Source organism: Gossypium hirsutum, chromosome D04, assembly GCF_007990345.1.
Source record: "Gossypium hirsutum isolate 1008001.06 chromosome D04, Gossypium_hirsutum_v2.1, whole genome shotgun sequence".
In the NCBI taxonomy this organism is placed as follows: Eukaryota; Viridiplantae; Streptophyta; class Magnoliopsida; order Malvales; family Malvaceae; genus Gossypium; species Gossypium hirsutum.
In genome coordinates, this window is record NC_053440.1 from 53,633,132 (window position 1) to 53,653,993 (window position 20,862).

Below are 20,862 nucleotides of genomic sequence, written 5' to 3' on the forward strand. Positions count from 1 at the left end.
TCCCTAAAATATATAAAAAATCAAAACATAATTTTATTTTTATTTAAAAATAAAAAAATATCTATAATTAAGGTTAATTTCATCAAATATGCTCTTATTCTAAATTGGTTTTTCATTTTAAAAACATTCTAATTAAATAATTAAAGTATTAGAATTAGATGAATCAAATCCTTTCATCGTACCTAATTGTCATTGAACTATTAATAATGTCTTAATTTTGATATTATGTTGGTTTTAAAATTATTACACGTTAAATAATGATCTTGTAATTTTCTGGGGATATGGTTTTTTATTTTTTTACTTTTAAAAAATAGTTATTCACTTTCTCAATAAATGCAGCAATTTCAATAATGTAATTATATATTTATATATATTTAAGGTCTGTTTATTTGATATAAAAAAGTTGACGAAAAATATTTTTCTCATTTATTTTTGTGTTAATTTCAGGAAAAATAAACTTAATATAAATTTCTTTCAAAACAATTTGTTTTTTGCCGGTTGAGTTTTAACTCGATTGACATGAGTATTGTTGCGGATAGAGAAGGATCTGAGCTCTAGTGTGTTGAAGCACATTATCCTCCTATTTATGGGTTGGGGAAGAGCTATGAATAATTGTACACATTGTGCTAAAAAAAATAGATATGATCAGAACCTATAATGAGATTGTTCAAAAAATACTACTAAGTCTTTTCTTTGTTTTATGTTTATATTTTCCCTTTTTTATATTATTAATTTTATAAAATCTGAAGGCTTCAATATAATAATGGCTTAAGCTTTCTAAAGATGACCAAGAAGAATCTGATACTCACATTGGTCATCAACGGTAGAGCTGTGAGAAGATTACTTTTTTCGGCTTCAAATTTACTTTGTGCTTGCTTATTTAAGCCATTAAATATTTGGTTGTATTACTTTTTGGTTATAATGGAAGATAGCCGGAATTAGAATGATGGAGCGGTTAATCTCCGTTTGTTTACGGTTGATTTTGGTGTTGGATTTGGTTTTCAGAGTTTCAGGAAATAAGGAAGGTTCGTCATGATTGTTTCCTCTTATTTTCTTGTTTGAACTTTGCAAATGGTTTAGCAGTGGCATAAGGTTGGCTGTTTGTTTTAAAGTTCAGTTAGCTTGGGTGCAGTAATTGACTTGACTGGAGAATGATCGTATGCGACCTTCAATGATCAGTTGCTTTATTTTTGTATGAAACAGGTGATGCTTTGAATGCATTGAAGAACAATTTGGCTGATCCTAATAACGTTTTGCAAAGTTGGAACTCGACCCTTGTTAATCCTTGCACATGGCTTCATGTTACATGTAATTGTGAAAATAGTGTAACAAGAGTGTAAGTTTATATCTCATATTACTACTGCTTTTGTGTTTCTTTCGACTTTTCTAGTTTGACATAGTAAACGCTTTCTTCCTTCTCAATTTAGGGATCTCGGGAATTCAAATCTGTCTGGTCATTTGGTTCCACAGCTTGGACAGCTTCCGGCTTTGCAGAATTTGTAAGTCGATAGTGTAGGCCTAGTCTATTTTTGGTTGACCCCAAAATAGATAACTCATTTCTTACATGCTACCTCTCATTGCTAGAATATTGAGACATACGTAAAGGAAAAACAAAACACCAGCATGCTTTTGTCATCCTAGTAACCAAAACTGACCAGAATGTCTGAGTTACTCAGGTATACTAGTAGAAATAGTTGTAAACAATGATGTTCTATGCTTTTGTCATTACACAATGGTTTGTATCTGTTGTCATCTTTCCATTGGATTTGGTTGCATTTTCATAGATACATGCATGGGTTATGTGCTTCTATTGAACTTCTTTTGCTGAAGATTACCAATTTTTTTTATGACAGGGAGCTTTATGGTAATAACATATCTGGTATAATCCCAGAGGATCTTGGAAATTTGACCAACTTAGTGAGCTTGGATCTTTACTTGAATACTTTAACCGGACACATTCCATCTACTCTGGGCAAGCTTCAAAAGCTACGATTCCTGTACGAGTACATTTTTTGAAGTTAATTTACTTAATTTCTTTGCCCTCTTGCTTTCTAGTCATGTGTTTTAGTATATGTAGAATGCCTTTTATGTGTTGATATATTGCTAGCTGAACTGGATAAGTAAATTGTATTTTTACTAAGAATGTATGTCCTTATTTATAATTTTTGTAGATATAAGTATTTCCTCTTCGCTTCTAATGTACGCATAACATTGATAAGTCCAAAAAGTCTCCGGGCTGTAACAGCCATCCTCGTCTGATGTGAGTGTCATGTGGTCTAAGTCCAATAAATTGCGAGGTCAATGGTGTTTGGTTGATATGGGCATCATAGAAATGGCTTTGTGTAGTAGGCTGCTGGGCATAATGGTGCTTGGTTGATATGGGCATCATAGAAATGGTTTCTTGGTTAATAGGCTGCCGAGCCAATGGTGCTTGGTTAAAATGGGCACTATACAAATGGTTCTTTGTGTAGTAGGCTTCACTAAGCATGAGTTCTTTTAAGTTACGTATCTAGTCATCTTATCAATATGCAATATTTTGATGTTTTCTTTCTGTGGAGTAGGCGTCTCAACAACAACACGTTGACGGGTCAAATTCCTATGCCCTTAACTACTATTATGTCACTGCAAGTGCTGTGAGTGCTGCTGTTAATATTTTTTTTCACACATTAGTTGTTTAACCTTTGCTGCAAGAACAATAAATTAATGGTGCGGGATGTTGTACGATGCCATGCAGGGATCTTTCAAACAATAAGCTAGAAGGAGATATTCCAGCTAATGGTTCCTTTTCACTCTTCACTCCTAACAGGTTTTTCTCTTGCTGTTTCATTTTTCTCTCACCCTAACTCCAGATCCTCATCTCCACTGCTTGTTCCTGTTTTATCATTTCTGTACTCTTAGGCCAGCCTCTTGAATTAATGCTTCTCTTGTTCACAGTTTTGCTAATAATCGATTGAATAATCCTCCACCTGCTCCGCTGCCTCCTATCACACCTACAGCTCCAATTCCATCAGGTTTGTTCTGGTTTTTATTAATAATAATTATTGTTATTATTATTAGCTTTTAATTGTGCTTTAACTTTGAGGCCTGCTTCACTTTTATTTGTATTTTATTGGGAATTGAGATATTCCTTCGCATTCCCAAATTTTTTGGTATTAACATGTACCTGTATCATACGAAAAATTGATGTAGATTTGAGTATATTGCTCATCCTCAGCTTTTTTACATCTGCGTCTGTTTTTTAAGAAGGTGCCTTTGAGCTCAGATCTAAAATCTGATTACAATAGTACCTAGGATGGCTTTAGGTTCCTTGGTGAGCTAGAACATTATCTGTGCCTCTGATTTCCTAGCCCACTAGTTCTCTCAGTTGAAATGCTGCCTGCTCCATTGGTGTTGGTACCAGATGTTAATAGTTGCGAATATTCGTGATACAGGTGTTTTGTGTCAACAGTATCTAGATTTATCTAATTTCATACTTGCAGGTAATAGTGCCACTGGTGCTATTGCTGGAGGAGTTGCTGCTGGCATTGCCCTGCTGTTTGCTGCTCCCGCAATTGTATTTGCTTGGTGGCTAAAAAAGAAACCACATGATCATTTCTTTGATGTCCCTGGTTAGTGGTTTATCAAAAGATAATTTTATTTTTAATTGACTTTATGTCATCGTGTGCTTGTATTTACTTTCTTGTAGTTTTCTTTACAGCTGAGGAGGACCCAGAAGTTCATCTAGGACAACTTAAGAGGTTTTCTTTACCTGAACTACAAGTGGCAACCGATAATTTTAGCAATAAAAATATTCTGGGTAGAGGTGGTTGTGGTAAAGTTTATAAAGGTCGCTTAGCTGATGGTTCTCTAGTGGCAGTAAAAAGACTGAAGGAGGAGCGCACTCAAGGTGGAGAGTTGCAGTTCCGAACAGAGGTGGAAATAATAAGTATGGCTGTGCATCGGAATCTATTACGTATTCGTGGCTTTTGCATGACCGCTACTGAACGGCTGCTAGTCTATCCCTTTATGGTTAATGGTAGCGTTGCATCCTGTTTAAGAGGTACTGGCTGTTTTCTCCTCGTTTATTTCTTTAGTCTCATGTTTCACATTTGTGCTATGCTCTCTGTATTAGGTGCGCCATTTATCATATGTATGTTCTTCAGGTTGCCCATTTTTTTCTGGCTGTTAATTATTAAATCTAATGTTAGCCTCAATTATCAAATATCTTCTCTTTTGCTTCTTCAGTTTGAGATGATATTCTGAGCTACTGATCACCTACTGGAAACTTGTATTATAACATTTGTTATTTTTAAATTCATGTGCTTGGTGAATGTGGATTGTCTTTGAATCGAAGTGGAATTGTTAGAAATTCATGTGCTTGTTACAATGGACCATCTATTGATCTGATTTTTACATTGTCTAGAACGTCCGGAATCTCAAGCACCACTTGATTTGGCTGTAAGGAAACGGATTGCATTAGGAGCTGCAAGGGGGCTTGCATATTTGCATGATCATTGTGACCCTAAGATTATACACCGTGATGTAAAGGCTGCAAATATATTGTTGGATGAGGAATTTGAAGCAGTTGTCGGAGACTTTGGGTTGGCCAAATTAATGGACTACAAAGATACACACGTCACAACTGCTGTTCGTGGCACAATTGGTTATATAGCTCCTGAATACCTATCAACCGGAAAGTCATCAGAGAAATCTGACGTTTTTGGCTACGGTGTCATGCTTCTTGAACTCATTACAGGACAGAGGGCTTTCGATCTAGCTCGGCTTCCAAATGATGATGATGTCATGTTGCTTGATTGGGTAAGTACTGTCTTCTTATTATGCTTTTCTTGATGATGCATTTCAAAGTTTGACTTATCAGTCTTGTCTAGTGTTTTAATTATCTAATTATCGCATCACTTGGTTAGCCAAAAGCAATACACTAAAGATGGTATAGCAGAACCACCACTCTTAAAGAACGAAGCTTAATTTTATTTTCCCTGCAAGGTGAAAATGCAAAAGCTGGTGAATAGAAAGAGTTGAAACTTAACAATGTTTACTCTACGAGGCGAAGAGCGAAACATTAAATATAGAAATAGTTTATGGGGAGATTCTATCCTATGTTACTCAGATTTGAGTGTGAGTGTCGGGTAAGGGTGAAGGCTCCTAGAATACTTTCTGTTCATTAATTTTGCTTACACCATGAAGCATGCTTTAGGTGGTTGCATTGATCCGAGTGTAACTTGATTCATAACTAATGATATTAGAGAATCTTATGTAATAAGTTAGTACAATCTTGATATTGATTTCTTATGCCACTAAGATTCACATCTTTATTGACCGTAATTATATTAAAACTCAAGTTCAGCTTAGTACTGGACCAAGTGGTTTTTGTTTCATTATTTTCTCGGGTGCTTAAAAATTTCAGGTAAAAGGGCTTCTGAAAGACAGGAGGTTAGAAACGTTGGTTGATGCTGCTCTTCAGGGTAATTACATAGACCATGAAGTAGAACAGCTAATCCAGGTAGCTCTTTTATGCACTCAAGGCACCCCAATGGAACGACCAAAGATGTCCGAAGTGGTCAGCATGTTGGAGGGTGATGGATTAGCCGAAAGATGGGAAGAGTGGCAGAAAGAGGAAATGTTCCGGCAGGAGTTTAACCATAACCACCAACCGAATGCTGATTAGATCATTGCAGACTCCACTTCTTACCTCCGACCAGACGAATTATCCGGTCCTAGATGACCCCATTTCTACAAGAATACAAAACACTTCCCGCGAGTCAGAGTTGGTGATTGTTCACCATTTTATGGATATATAGATATAGTTGTCTCAGGGTTTTTTATTAGTTCATATTTTTTTTAGGTTAATTTAAACAGTTTTAAATGCATATAATTCATTGCGAGTAAAATTTGGTTATATTTATTTTGAAAATGTCATATAAACAACCCATCAAAATAATATATGTATGATATTTATTTATAGTTCATGTTTACGGTTAGTGATTGTTGCTCTTAATAATATTATCTTCAAGATTCAAACTTCAGTCCTGTCCTTAAGAATACAATATGCCTTAACATTACATCCGACTATTTGATGATTATTTTTATCTTTTATCTCCATATATTTTTTTATTTCCTCCGAGATCAAAGGGGACAATAGTAGGCCATCTTCTCATTTCAATAAGCCACTCTCAACTTTTCACAATCTCCTTTTGATTTTCGGCCAAAAAGAATGAGAAATTGTCAATCTTTTACACTACAGAAGAATTAGTTCAGAAAGGACCAAAAACCAATTTCTTTTCTTTTTCTTCTAACAAAATAAGAATTTAAATGTCAAAATTCGTCATTAATCCAAACCCAAATCTACTATTGAAATCCCACAAAGAGGTCTATTCGAGTAAATCTTTGGAAAAGAGAATAATAATCCCGTGACATTAGTACAAAAAATCAATTATGGATATCAAATTGAGGGGGAAAATACCTTCTCAGGGTTCAATTTAGTAGAGAAATAAATGGGAAACAAATATAGAACACTATAGCACTAAATTTTAGAGGATGGTCCAAAGCTCAAAGAGTTTCCAATAACCCCACAAAATGAAACATAAATCTATTACAACCACACATCAATAAACAATAATCTCTCTCTCACTCTCATGTCCAATAATCCGTAACGTTTTTAACGTAGTACGTAGCCCGACACCAACATACTTATAATGCCTACGACAATAGATCCGGCCGAAACCGAAAGCACCGCAGAGCCTGAGATTCCCGGAGCTGGTGTTGGTGCTACCTCATTTGCTGCAGAGAATGTTGTGGGTGCACCTGCTGTTGCTGATGGTTCCACATCTGCAAATTTGCCAAGGAATTATAAAGGGTCATAAAGAACATCAACCTGCTAAAGTTTATATTGCTTACAAAAAAATCCAAACATCCACCCGACATTTATGAAATTTTGCTAACAAATGTTAAAAAACTGTTTTGAGAATTGGATTGGACCAGCCAAGGTATCAGTATGAAGAAAGATAAAATTCAACTGAATCAAACAAACCAATTAAACTTGTAATTGAATCTATTCTTAAAATGTTTTAATAAATTATTTAATTGAATCAAACAAACCAATTTGACCACCAATGAGTGGTCCTAATAATTTGATCACTGCACAAATAAATACGTTTGCTAAAAAAATTATAAGACCCTTGTAGGATCAGATCTCAAACATGAAATCTTTTTGCTCAAAACCGGCTTATTATACTATTACTAATCCTTTAGAGGTTCTTGTCTCTCGCAACAATTTGTTCATCGTAATACTATAATATGTATATAGTTATATATTAACGATCAGATTTATCAGAACACATACCTGGGGCACCAGCAGGAGTGACAGATGCTATCAAAAACACAAACAACAATATTAGTACTAATTAGTCCTCAACACTATAACCCAAAATCTGTTTTCTTTTTCTTCTTTTGTTGAATGAATGAATGCATGAAGTAGTAGCAAAGTTACTTACCAGCGCAGTTTGTAGAAGAAGGAGCAGAAACTTTACAAGCAGCAGGCAATGTAGAGGCCTTAGTGACATTCAATGAAACACCCATTGAAGCACTGCTCTTAAAAGCCTCACATAAACACTCAGGGCCCGTTTTCAACACGGTTTTCAATCCAGAACAGCAACTTCCTTCCGGTTTCGACACCTCGCTCCCACTTGACACGAACGACAAACAATCCGCCATGTTCAGTATCAGAGTCGAGCAGTCCACGGTGGAGGAAGAGGAGGATGAAGAAGAAGAAGGGGATGGCGCTGTCGCATGGTGGTGAGCAGCATCAACGGCCCAGATTGAGAGAATAGCAAGGCTCAAAGCAAAAGAGAATGTTGATACTGCCATTGTCGAAAAGAGTGGGTTCTGAATCTTTTGATTGTTTGGAAAAGGAGACGACAATGGGCAGGTTTAATGGTGGAATTAAATTAAGGAGAGGTGAGGGGGGTTTTATTGTGGAAGGAAGACGAGAAAAATATGAAAATAAAATTGTTAATTTTCTTAAAAAATATATTCTTTTTTATTTATGATTTTTGTGAATTTAGTTGTTTTTATTTGGTTGAGATTTATTGAGGAGGTAAATGTTGGTCAGAATTTTAATGTTCCTCCTTACTTAAAGTGGGAATTGAACCCTCAACCACTGATTAAGATAGGAGAAATCTTTATCATTTCACTTTTAACTCATGTAATTTTAATAAATTTACTTTAAAATATAGTATAAATAAATAAAATGAGGGATTTTTCATGTTTTTATTTATTTAAAAGCCTATCTATAAATGGATTGTTGATGAGTTTGCATAAATTGTGGTTTCAAGCTCAATCTATGTTATAAAAGTCAAACAAAGTCAAAAGAGCAAATTTATGCCGAAATTATAGCTCGAAATTAGATTTATATGTTAGTATAATTGTATTATATTTGAACATTTACATGTTATAATTATATTTCAGATATTATATATTTATATAAAATTTGTGATATTAAGAATTTTGTAGAGATATAGATAATTTTTTTTAGAAATTAAATAACGATTATGCGATTACATTCACACATCTTTACAGTATTAAGAATTTATTACGATCCTCTAGCAAAATATCTTTCACTGCCTCTGGAAGAGCAACAACCAATTATAAACTAGTAAATAGGGTGGCAACTTTGGTCATGCAATCCACAGTTTCATTTTGAGATATCAACACATGATGTACTTGGACTTGGACTTCCCACTCGTGGTGTGGCATTTCATAAATCAATTGTTAATTTCACCATTTTACTATTAACAACATTACTAGCTAAAAGAGAATAAATTAGTAACGCATTATCACATTCCAGCTCTATTCATCTAAAACTCTTATCACAAGCTTTGCGAAAGCCTTTTAAGATAGATCTAACTTCAATTTTAAAAATTGTATCCTTACCCAACAACATAGTATAGCCACATAACCACCTTGCATCCGAGTCCCTAAACACACCTCTAATCGATGCATTCACTTTATTAAATGACACCGCCCCATCCGCATTTAGTTTAATCCATCCATCCTCCAATAGTAATAAATGAGAATCAATAACCATCGGATTTTATTAACCGTTATTATTTATTTTTATCACATTTTATTAATTTATATATTATAATTGCATTAGGTTTAAAATTTCTAAATTTACTCTAAATCTAATCATTTTGAACCCCAATGAAAATAAAATAATGGGATCACACTAGCATGTAGTGTTGGAAATGATTGGGTTAATTAGCTTTAAAATGGGTCCCTAAACATTTGCATGTAGCTAAGTTAAAGCATGTGTAAAAGGGCATTGAGCTGTGCCTTTGCCTTACCCTTTCATGATTTCAGTAACTTGCCTTATTTAATTTTTTTTTACATCAAGATAATATTTCAAACATTATAATAACCCTTTTCTTAGTGATCCCATAATAATGGAGATATGTCATCATTGTTTATAATTTTAATTTTTTCATTTTTTATAAATTTAATTTTTTTTCTTTTAAAATTTTCTTCCATTTTAGGGGCGGATTATCCGAAATTAGCAACACTTATATCTTTAGGATATAGTAAAATAATATTTAAAAGAGAAGTAGAGATATATGATAATAGTTGAGAGGAGGTCAACTTCTTTAGAAGAAATCTTCGAGATATTGTTCACTCAAAGTTAATAGACCCTTTATTGGGTCAGTATTGTCTTTGAGCCGAACTATGTTTTGCCCCTAAATCTACAAAGAGCTTGAGCTGAAGGTAGGATTCACATAGCAGAAACATCTCGTTGAATCAGACCATACATGACGTACGACCACTTACAAAGGAAACATGAGCATTGCGAGTTTAATAGGGTTTAAACCCTTGTCCCTTACATGACATTTAAAAGCATATATACTACCACTTTATCGATGGCATTTCGGAAACTTCCCCAAAAATAATCAACTGTCCTCAACATCAATATTCGAACTTGTGAAATTAATTTTTTTCAATAATAAAATATTAAACAATAAAATAATAATAGTAAGCGTTTCTTCCTTTTGTTGCGAAACTATGATGAAACGGCGCCTTCCTTTTACTTTATTGCGTGTGGGCAGTGGCGTGCATGCCATTGCCAACCGGGGATTATCATTGCAGATGCTCGCGTTGCATGTTTAAGAGGGACCCTCCTAACAATGTATTAAACAACATTTCCCTCTTTTTATATTTTCAATATCATTAAAATAAATTATAAGTATATCTACACTTCGTAAGTTTGAAGTCTTTAAATTTATTTTTAAATTTTAAATTTTCTATTTTATTAAAATCACGTTCATTATAAAGTTATTTTTTAATTACGTTGCTATCAAGTAAAAATTTTTTTATTTTAAAAAATCATATTAATAAATTTAAAAAAAATTAATAGTATAACAATTATACCTGAATTTGGAAATATGAAAATTATGAATGCTACAGTTTTATTTTACTGTAAATGCAATGCTATATATTTTGAGTTTATATTCCTTCATTTGCATGTATTTTCTAGATTTTTTTATAAAAATACAAAAATAAAAAAAATACTCAAAATAATATGTATTAATTTATATAAATAATGGGTTTTTATTCAATTCACTGCTGATTTGATGGGTGAAACAAAACTCAATCAAAATATTAAATAATAATATAGATATAAAAAATTAATGAAATATTGCTTAACGGTAAAAAGTCTTATCGTGTTTTTTCATACAATTTCTACATTTACCCATAATTTTAACTTTTATAGTGGATAAAAAGACTCTTAAAAATGTTTAAACCCACGTTTTTCTAGTTATTATAATAACAGCATTGTCGACTAAATTAAAATTCAATTAATAAATTATTAATTTGATAATTCATCTAGTTTTAAATATATATTTTTAACCCAAACTTTTTATTAATTTGAACTCCAACTTTTGTAAGAAATGTTACTTCAGATAATAATGGGATATTATGATATTAGAGAAGCAAATCATTGAAGCTGTCTTCAAGATGCTTAAATTTTGAAATTTTGTCGACCATTCTCTTCCAACATTGTTATAATTTTGCTGGGAACATCATTTTATAAGTCCCCCATTCAATCCACCAAATTAGGCTTTGTTGGGTGGGAGTTTTTAAAACGTTGAATAGTTTCAATGCCACTCAACAAAAGAGGTCGGCAGATATCTTTTACTTTATTCACATTCATCCGATTTGATGGATTCGATTTAAATTAAGTCAAATTCCAAATAATTTTTGATATTTCAAACGGTTGAATTAAATTCATGTTATATTTTAACTAATGGTGAGTATTAAATCAAAATAAATTATTAGAAAATTCACATATAAATTTATATAAAGTGAATTATAGGAAAACGGATCAAAACTTATCTTTTTTTTTTAAAATTTCATTTTGAAATTCATTTTATTTAAAGAAAAAAAAAAGTAAGAAAAGGTCCTTTCATTAGAAATTAGAAGTTAGAAAAGGTACATTAGAAAAAACTGAGGATGATTGGAATCTACACATTAATTTTTTTTCACAATTTTTGTTGAATCGTATGCATCAAAAGGTACCTGTATAATTATTACAGGATACAATTTTATCTTAATCAACCAACTTTATCGAGAAAGATTACCTTTTTTAGTTCTCAAAATTATTTTTTTTAAACGTAGATATATTTTGGTAGGCAAAGAGGATAACAACCTTGGTAAAATAGTATTACATCACACAATACCTCTAATGAGTAACTCCTTGTTCTTCAGCAAGAAATTCCTTAAATGTTTTGGTGTTGTTGCACATCCTAGCAATGTAGTCCCAAGTATACTAGCTTCCTTGTAGATGTGTCTAAATTGCATTGTACTTGCTTGTAGGAAATACTCTTTATACTCCTAATCAAAGTTGATATTTGCACGGATTAGGTGAAATTTATTAAATTAAATTTATTGAAGCTTCTATTTTTCAAATATGGAATATCAATCAATTTACCACGCTTTTTTGAATAGGAGCTAAGAATTTCTGAGTTGACTTATCTTCTTATGGATTATATAATTGTCTCTTATATCCAAAATGCATTTTGACACACGTCAAAACAAGTTCAAGAGCTCAAGTTATAATTGTTTTAGTGAAAAATGTGTGACCAAATTTTTTTTGTATGAGTTCAATATATGAATCACGATTTTCGAAGCTTTGGGATGACTTTGAAGTTTAATTTACGATATTTTATAAGTCCAATTATTTATTTTAACAAACAAATCTCAAATATATACATGAACTTTGGTCTAATGTTCAATTCTATACATGAACTTTGATTTTGTGCAATTTTATACATGAAACTTTGATTTAATCCAATTCTCACAAATTATTAACACAGTTACCGATATATCATCATTTTATGTTTATATATTACGTACACATATAATTATATTTATCCAATATAAAAATAAATTGATATATGTATTTCTTTAAATGTGTATGACTGAATCAAAATTAAAGTTTCATTTATATATATAAGAACCACAATCAAAGTTTCATGTACATAATTGTACCAAATAAAAGTTCACGCATCAAATTTCACATTGAATCAAAGTACATGTATAATTTTAAAATTTCTCCCTTATTTTAATTATATCCATGGTAACTCAATTCTTTTTAAGAATTATTGGTGAAATTCTTCATAACTTCAACTTGCCCAATAACTTGATTAGGAGGGTTGATTAAATGTCGTTTGAAGTCCTTAATTGGTGTTTAAATTTAAACATCAAAGGGGGGTTGGATCATCTATCCATTCAGCCATCACCATTCGTCCATCTTCATCAAATTCGATTTCATCATTCCACAAATTCACACTATTTTTGTTTTCTGTTTAGTAAATTATGGAGTTTATTGATCTTTATTTCTTATTCTTGTTCTTAATTTTTCAATTTTTATGCATTAGAGAACCTCCCTTTACCACTGATGGTCACTAAGCTAACTATAATTACGATAAAGGCAAGCGTATAATTACGATAATTACTATAATTATCGAACAATAGTATAGCTATGGTGAGAAGGGAATATCGTATCCACGAGGACTAAAAGTACTAGTAATTATTGTTTTTCTATTATTTAGCCAATAAATTGAATGAATTGTTTTAATCTAAATTTACTAATCTAAATTAACTAAGAACGCGACAGAGAGTGAATTGGGAAAAATAAACGAAGATAACCAATGAGATAAACAATACCCAGGAAAGAATCCACCTAAATTTCACTTGTTAATCTTAATCTAAATTAAATGATTTATTCACTTGCGCCTTAATCCGTAGAAATCCCTAAATTATGTTAATATCTCTTTTGAGAGTAAGAACAACTGACTCTAAGTTGATTAATTGAAATCTCTTTCTAATTAAAACTCTTATTGTCGTATTAACTCGATCTATAGATTCTCCTATTAGATTTGACTCTAATCTGGTAGATTTATGTTGTCCTATTTCTAGGATTGCATGCAACTCCACTCAATTATGCTAGATCTACTCTTAAACAGGGACTTTTGCTCCACTGAAATAAGCATATTAAACTTGAATCAATATCTCAAAAATATTAAAACAAGAAATAAGCATACATAATCGAGAACAAGAATCAAGTATTTATCATGTAATTCAGAAATCAAATAATAAGATCCATTATAGGTTTTATCTTCCCTAGGTATCTAGGGAATTTAGTTCATAATTTTGAATAAAACCATCTCAAAGTTAGGATAACAACAAGACATAAAGAAACCCAATAAAACTTCTAAGGAAGTTGAATGGAGATCTTCAATCTTGAAAGAGATCCGCTTCTGAGTTGAATCCGATGGCTTTCTTCGACTCTTTTCTTCGTTCTTCTCTATGTGCCCCCTTAGGTCCTCTTCTAATATGTATTTATAAACGTTAGAATGCTCAGAAACCCTAAAAATTGAGTTTTTCTACGTAAAAGAGAAGCAGGATGCGAAATCGACACGAGCTGGCACATGGGCATGTGGCCAGCCCGTGTGGCTCACACGGGCGTGTGCCCAGCACATGTGGAAATGCCCAGGCCATATAGATCTTGAAAACAACTCTTTTTGTCTGATTTTGGCTCGTTTTTCGCTCCTTTCACTTCCTTATGCTCACTTAAGTATAAAAACATGGATTTAAAGGATTTTGAGCATCAAATTCACTAATTTACATGATAAATCATCTAAAAACGCGTCAAGAATGGGATTAAAAACATGTTACTTTTATGGATTATTAGCCACAAGCTTACTTGTGTTACAATAAAAACTTATTTTGCTCTCAAGACCGAAAGACCTTTCCTCCATATTCTTAATCGTTGTTGTTTGATTATTTTCCCATCTTATTATTCTCATCTAATTTCAAATTCTTTGTTGGAAATTTTAGAATTTAACAGAAGTGTTATACATTAGTAATCATTAACCCGAGTCCTAAAATGGATCCGGGTCTCTAAGCAGTGACTCAGATAAGTCCCATTAAAAGATTGAATGCGAGACGAACCACGATAGGACAACAAAGCAAGCTTGCGAACCCAGCCCGCAAAGCAAAGCCAAGGACCAAGCTCACAAGACAAGGCCGCAGATCCAATTTGCAGGAACCTAAAGAAGACCTCGGTCTCAACTCACATACACCCAAGGAGCTTGTAGAAAGGACCGCATGCTCTGCAGGTAATCCAAACACGTGTCCGACAAGCACGGAGCCTACCCAAAATGTCAGTCTCAAGAACAGAAAAGACCGCGTGTGTAATGACCCATTTTCAGTAAATCGGAATAGTGGTTTCGTAACCACAAATCCGAGCTAGAAAGAAAATTTATTTTAATATTGTGGTATGGTCTATATTATGATAGGAAGGTTGCATGAAAATTTTGATAATAAAATTTTATTGATTATATGGTAAAATTTATTTAAATAGATTAAATAAAAAATGCATTTTCGGGACTTCGTTCTGGTAAATCAAATTCGTAAATATTTATTATAAATATTTACAAAGTTTGTTATGTGTCTAATTATATTTTGACTAGGAGAATTTGATGTAATTAGAAGTAATTAGGAAAAAAAAGGATTAGATTGAAATAAGTGTGAAAGTTTAATTATAAATTAAAGAAAGTTAAAAGGACCAAATAGGAATTATGCCTTTTTACTAAAACTGAGGCGGCATAACAAATGAAAAATCTAAGATATTTTTAATTTAAAATATATATATATTATATATTATATATTATATTATTTAATTAATAAGTAAGTTGTTATATTATATTATTATTATATTATTATATATAAAACAAATGAACAGAAAGAAACAGAATAGAATTTGAAACGGAACAGGGGAGAAAGAAAGAAAGAAAAAGTAAAGAAGAAATTAGGGTTTTTAAGGTTCAATTTCAAATTGGTAAGTCAAATTAAGTCATTTTCTTGAAATTTTTGAGTTTTTATGATTCTAGAACAAAATACTATTAGGTATATGTTGAAATTTTGAAAGTTAGTAGAATTTTTTATGTAGTTTATATTGAATTAGTGGATGAATTAGAGATTGAGTTGATGGAAATTCAAATTAGGATTGGGAAAAGGATTAAATTGAGAAATAAGTTATAAGTTTAATGTAAAATTGTAAGAAATTCGAAATTTAGGTTTATTAGTGAAAATTTGAGAGTTAAGTCAAGTTGTAAGTAGAATTAAGTAAAAATAAGGTATAGATTGTGATAGAAATAGAAATAATTTTAGTTATGAATTAAATTGAAATGTTAGCTAAGGTAAGAAATTATGAAATTATTATATCATATATGTTTATTTTTATTAAATAATATAGGAAAGTTATTTGATTGTTTTTCTAATATATATAAATGTTATGTGTTTTATATGAAATTGAAGAGAAAGAAAGGAAAGGAAAGGATCTAATTGAAGAAAACGGAAAAGAGAAGGCTAAGGAGTGAAGGAAGACATCATCTCAACCTTTTTGTTGTAAGTACTACAAGATAATTTTACTTTAAAATTTTTATTTAAATGCTTATATTATAGTATAGAATTATTTAGAAATAAAATAAAATAAAGTAAAATAAAAGATTATGGAATTATGAAATTTGTAAAGAAAATTATAGGTGGAAAGTATAAGGTGGTATATTGTTTGAACATTAAGTAAATGTTGTGACAAAAGTATATATATGTGAAAATGGTGTGAAAATTGTGAATTGTGAAATAAGCACTAAATTGTTATGATGGAGAAATGAGAAGTCTTTTTCGAAATAATTCTATAAAGTATTTAAATGAATGAAATTCAGTTCTAATGCCCAAGTAGATGGATTTTAGAACTACCAGGATATTAGTGGCATGCCATTAAGGAACTTTAGCGTGCTCTCTGATTATTAGCACGTTGGTGCTCTCTGATTATTAGCACGTCAATGCTCTCTGATTACTAGCACGTCAGTGCTCTCTGTTTAGCACATCTATGCTCTCTGTATAGCACTTTACTGCTCTCTGTTCATTAGTGCATAATAATGCACCTCTGTATTTGTTCCGTATATCCAGTGTGTTCTATATAAATCTACTTTGGGCTAAGATTATGTTTTGTGGATAAAAGCAAATCATTAATATGCTAAGGTAAGTTTTATGAAGCTTATACGTACGTAAATACGTAATAACAGAATGAGTTTGAAATATTTTATTTAGATTTATTTATCTGTTTATTCTTGTAGTGCTTACTAAGCCTTCACCGGCTTAACACGTTTAATTTTAACGCGTAGGTACAGTTTGACTCGAAGAGGTAAAGTCAGTATAGAAGATTTCTCATCTCATCACATCCTCAAAAGCTTCAAAAGTAGGTACCATATTTTAAATTAAAATGGCATGTACATAGACAGTCAGTTATGCTTCCATGTGTTAGGAACTAAAATGTAAACTCTTGAACTTCTATTTATTTTTAGGTACTTTACATATTTTGGTATATATATGAAATGAATTAGTAAAACTACATGTATGTTTGCAAATATGGTTGGTAAATTAAAATGCTATGTATAAATGTTTTAATTAAACAATATCTAGCTATAACCGTTTTGACACCAAATGTAATAGCCTTATACTGGGTCAGTACGATTAGACCAGGTATAGGGTTGTTACAGCGTGCTCCATCGACACGTACCCGACAGACCTGGAGTTCGCAAAAAATGTCAGTACTAAAGGCAAGAAAGTCAAGACAAAATAGTAAGGTTTTATTATAAGCTGTAATAACATCTGTAACAACATGTATAAATACAAGAACACTCATATCAATAACATACGAGAAAATATTACTCAACAAGAAGCTTGCGCATCAAGTATTAAAAAATCAATCATTTATATTAATTCTTGAATAGCCTACTTGCTTAACACTCAAAAAAGATTGAATTCTTCACTTTAACTCTTAGGTTATTTCATCTCCTTCTCTTATTTTGTATTTTTGACTAATTTTAATACTAAATTCTTCTTCCAATTGTTTTCTTGTCATTGGAATTTCTTGAATTTCACATTACTTGCGCAAAAAGAAACAATTCTAGGAGTTTTTCTTCAATCACTTTAAGTTGTTTGTTTGGGTTTCATTATTGTCTAAATTCATCACTTTCATTATTCATTATTATTGCCTAAGAAAATCCAAGAAGCCTTGCCACAAACCATTATTGAAAATTACTTGGCATATTTGGAAGAACAAAAATCTTCAATCTTTCAAGGTTCGTCGTGGAGTGTCGATGAAATAATTAGGTGTTCTTACAATTGGGCTCGGCAATGTAAGTCTACTTATGATGTAGATTCTAGGTTGGAGCTAATCACAAGCATCTTCCTCCTTATCTGGTAATTGGATTCGGTTACTGTAACACCCCGAACCCGAGACCGACACCGGAGTCGAACACGAGGTGTTAACAGACTTTAAACCCCTTATAAAAAATATTTCCCAGACACTGCCAATCTGCGTACTAGTCGCTTTAAAAATCATATCTTGAGTTTCACAACTCGAAAATCAGTTTTGTGATTTTTCCCTGAAACTAGACTCATATGCCCATATACATATTTTTTTCTAGAATTTTTGGTCTGGCCAATTAGTACAGTTTATTAGTCAAAGTCTCCCATGTTACAGGGATCGACTACCCTGACCTTTGAGCATTACGACTTGGATATCTCCTTGTACAGGGCTCCAATACTGATGCCGTTTGTTTCTATAGAAACTAGACTCAGAGAGGAATCTATACATATATGGTATGACTCCTAATTATCTCTGGTTAATTTATAATGAATTTCCAAAGTCGGAACAGGGAATCCAGAAACTGTTCTGTCCCTGTCTCACGAGAACCTGAATATCTCTTAACATACTGTCCGTATGATTGTTTTGTTACTTTCCTATGAAAGTAGATTCATCAAGGTTTGTTTACATAATTTATTCACTATTTAATTCCATTCCTAATATTTTTAGTGATTTTCCAAATCTACATCACTGCTGCTGTCAGCATCTGCCTTTAAGGTAGACTTTACCTATTTCATGGTTTCCATGATTCAACTAGCCCTTTTTGCATAAATAGCACAATTTATGAAAGTGATTAACCATCCCCGTGGCCAATCCTTGTCAAGCATATCCACACCAAATGATTATAACATTATACTCAAACACATATAAGCCATTTTCGCGTGGCTATCCAAAATTTATACAAGTCCAAAGGGTCCACGACCCACAACAAACGGGTAGTCCTATACATGCCATTTCGAAGTTCAACCAAAATTGTACCAAAAGGGGGGCTTTGATAGTGTGGGCGACTTTGACTTCAAGATCCCGAGTCCGATAGCTGGAGAACCAAATCTATAAAACAGAGGAGCAATAAAACGGAGTAAACAATTTATGCTTAGTAAGTTTTGAGCAAGGAATTCCAGCACAACAAAAGTATAGCATTCATATAGCTAAACGGATAATTTCATATGCACAAATTTACGATATCGTACTTGCTTCACATTATCAACCCTTATGTACACACACAAAAGATCAACTCAGCCAAAGGCCGGTAGCTCGTTTATCAACTGAGCGAATACTTATTTGTAAGGGCTCAACTAAATTCAAGCACATACAAAACATACCTCAATGTTGGGATGTTTCGAGAGTATTAACTGGAATTTTACAGCAAGTTCATTCATTCCCAAATCACGTACCTTCGGAATTTAACCGGATATAGCTCCTCGTTCAAATGCCTTCGGGACATAGCCCGGTTATAGTAATTCGCACAAATGCCTTCGGGACTTAACCCGGATTTAGTAACTCGCACAAATGCCTTCGGGCTTAGCCCGAAATTAGTATCTCGCACAAATGCCTTCGGGCTTAGCCCGGAATTAGTATCTCGCACAAATGCCTTCGGATCTTAGTCCGGATATTGTCACTTAGCACAAGCCTTCGGGACTTAGCCCGGACATCATTCAAATAACCATGCACATTTAACAATAAATCATGGCCCATTCGTATTTCATTTTCGTTAGCAAAACTCAAACACAAGACATTTATCATTCTTGCAAATTCGGCTCAATAGCCACACAAAGAGCATGATTTTAATTTGCTTAAAACATGATCTAATCACATCATAATTTAAGCTCTCTTACTCAAGAACTTACCTCGGGTGTTGTCAAACGATTCCGATAGCTATTCGACCACTTTTTCCTTCCCTTTATCGGATTTAGTTCCCCTTTGCTCTTGAGCTTAATTAAACAAATAAATTGATTTAATCATTTGAGCATCGAAAAGAGGAACACAAGGCACTTAGCCCATATTTATACATTAGACATTAAAGTCACATATGTACGGAATCAAGAATCAAACTCAACATTTTAGCTAATTTTTCCCCCTTGGCCGAATATGCATGTCTATTTTGGGGCCGATTTCAACACTTAATACATTCTACAAGTATGGTCACTTGTATTGACTAAACACCCTTTTGTTTCAAGTTCAAAACTTGGCTAATACACACATATACACACTAGTAAAGCATCCTCTCCCTTTCCATCAATTTAACACATGCATTGCTCATTAACATGCAAAAGTTATATTCGGCCTTAGCACACAACTTGCTAGCCGATTCTTCTCCATTTAGCAACCAATGCACATATGTGCTCACTCAAAAATGCTAAAAAGGAGGTTCAAGAATCATCAAGCCACCATCACATGCATCATTAACAAGCTTCATATTTAGCATGCAATGGCATTAACACAAACTCCACCTAGGCCGAATCTTAACTCATCCTCATGCCTCATCACCACAACATCAAACATCAACCAAGAATGATGCATCCATGGCCGAGTGTCATTTCCATCACATAGCAAGATTTAGACCATGGGCTAGGTAGAACTCAAGCTAACAACTAAAACATGCATGCATCTCATGGAACATCATCAAACATACCTTAGCCTAGCTACATGCATGGCCGAACCTCTTCAACCTTTCTTCTTCCTTCCTCCTTAAAATTTTTGGCCAAGGATGAACCAAAGGATGAGCATTTTTTTTTCTTTGTTTTTTTCTTTCTAGTTTCGGCTAAATGAAGATGAGAAAGGATGAACAAAAATTTTGTCCTTTCTTTTCTTTAGCTCACGGCAATGGGGGGGGGAAACAACTACACACATTTTTTTTTTGTATTCATCAGACTCCTTTTCATTATTTTATGCCCATGCCCCTTATTTTATTTTTTTCCTACATACCTCACTAGGCCAACATGTTCCCAACATGTTTCCACCCATAGCATGGCCAACCACTAGCTCAAATTTTGGGTAATTTGACATGCAAACCCATCATTTTCACAACATGCATTAATAGACCATTTTAAATTAGCCTATCATATTTTCACCATGTCTCATATCAATCCCTATTT

At 32.8% G+C, this 20,862-nt stretch overlaps 3 protein-coding genes across 3 annotated transcripts; 2 read left to right on the top strand and 1 right to left on the bottom strand.

The window, feature by feature from the left end:
* Positions 1-808: 808 nt before the first annotated feature.
* Positions 809-1,503, top strand: LOC121203281 (BRASSINOSTEROID INSENSITIVE 1-associated receptor kinase 1-like). Its single transcript, XM_041090902.1, has 3 exons — positions 809-1,025; positions 1,204-1,336; positions 1,428-1,503. The coding sequence occupies exons 1-3, from the start codon at positions 944-946 to the stop codon at positions 1,501-1,503; spliced, it is 291 nt and encodes a 96-aa protein (XP_040946836.1). The 5' UTR covers positions 809-943.
* Positions 1,504-1,659: 156 nt separating this feature from the next.
* Positions 1,660-5,949, top strand: LOC107898916 (BRASSINOSTEROID INSENSITIVE 1-associated receptor kinase 1). The gene is made up of 9 exons (XM_041091442.1): positions 1,660-1,676; positions 1,854-1,997; positions 2,562-2,633; positions 2,735-2,806; positions 2,935-3,011; positions 3,480-3,608; positions 3,698-4,039; positions 4,403-4,797; positions 5,405-5,949. The coding sequence occupies exons 1-9, from the start codon at positions 1,660-1,662 to the stop codon at positions 5,663-5,665; spliced, it is 1,509 nt and encodes a 502-aa protein (XP_040947376.1). The 3' UTR covers positions 5,666-5,949.
* A 495-nt stretch (positions 5,950-6,444) lies between these two features.
* LOC107898917 (non-specific lipid transfer protein GPI-anchored 31) lies at positions 6,445-8,126 on the bottom strand. Its single transcript, XM_016824489.2, has 3 exons — positions 7,491-8,126; positions 7,340-7,366; positions 6,445-6,825 (listed from the first exon to the last, which is right to left on the bottom strand). The coding sequence occupies exons 1-3, from the start codon at positions 7,861-7,863 to the stop codon at positions 6,656-6,658; spliced, it is 570 nt and encodes a 189-aa protein (XP_016679978.1). The 5' UTR covers positions 7,864-8,126; the 3' UTR covers positions 6,445-6,655.
* Between the last annotated feature and the right edge of the window lie 12,736 nt (positions 8,127-20,862).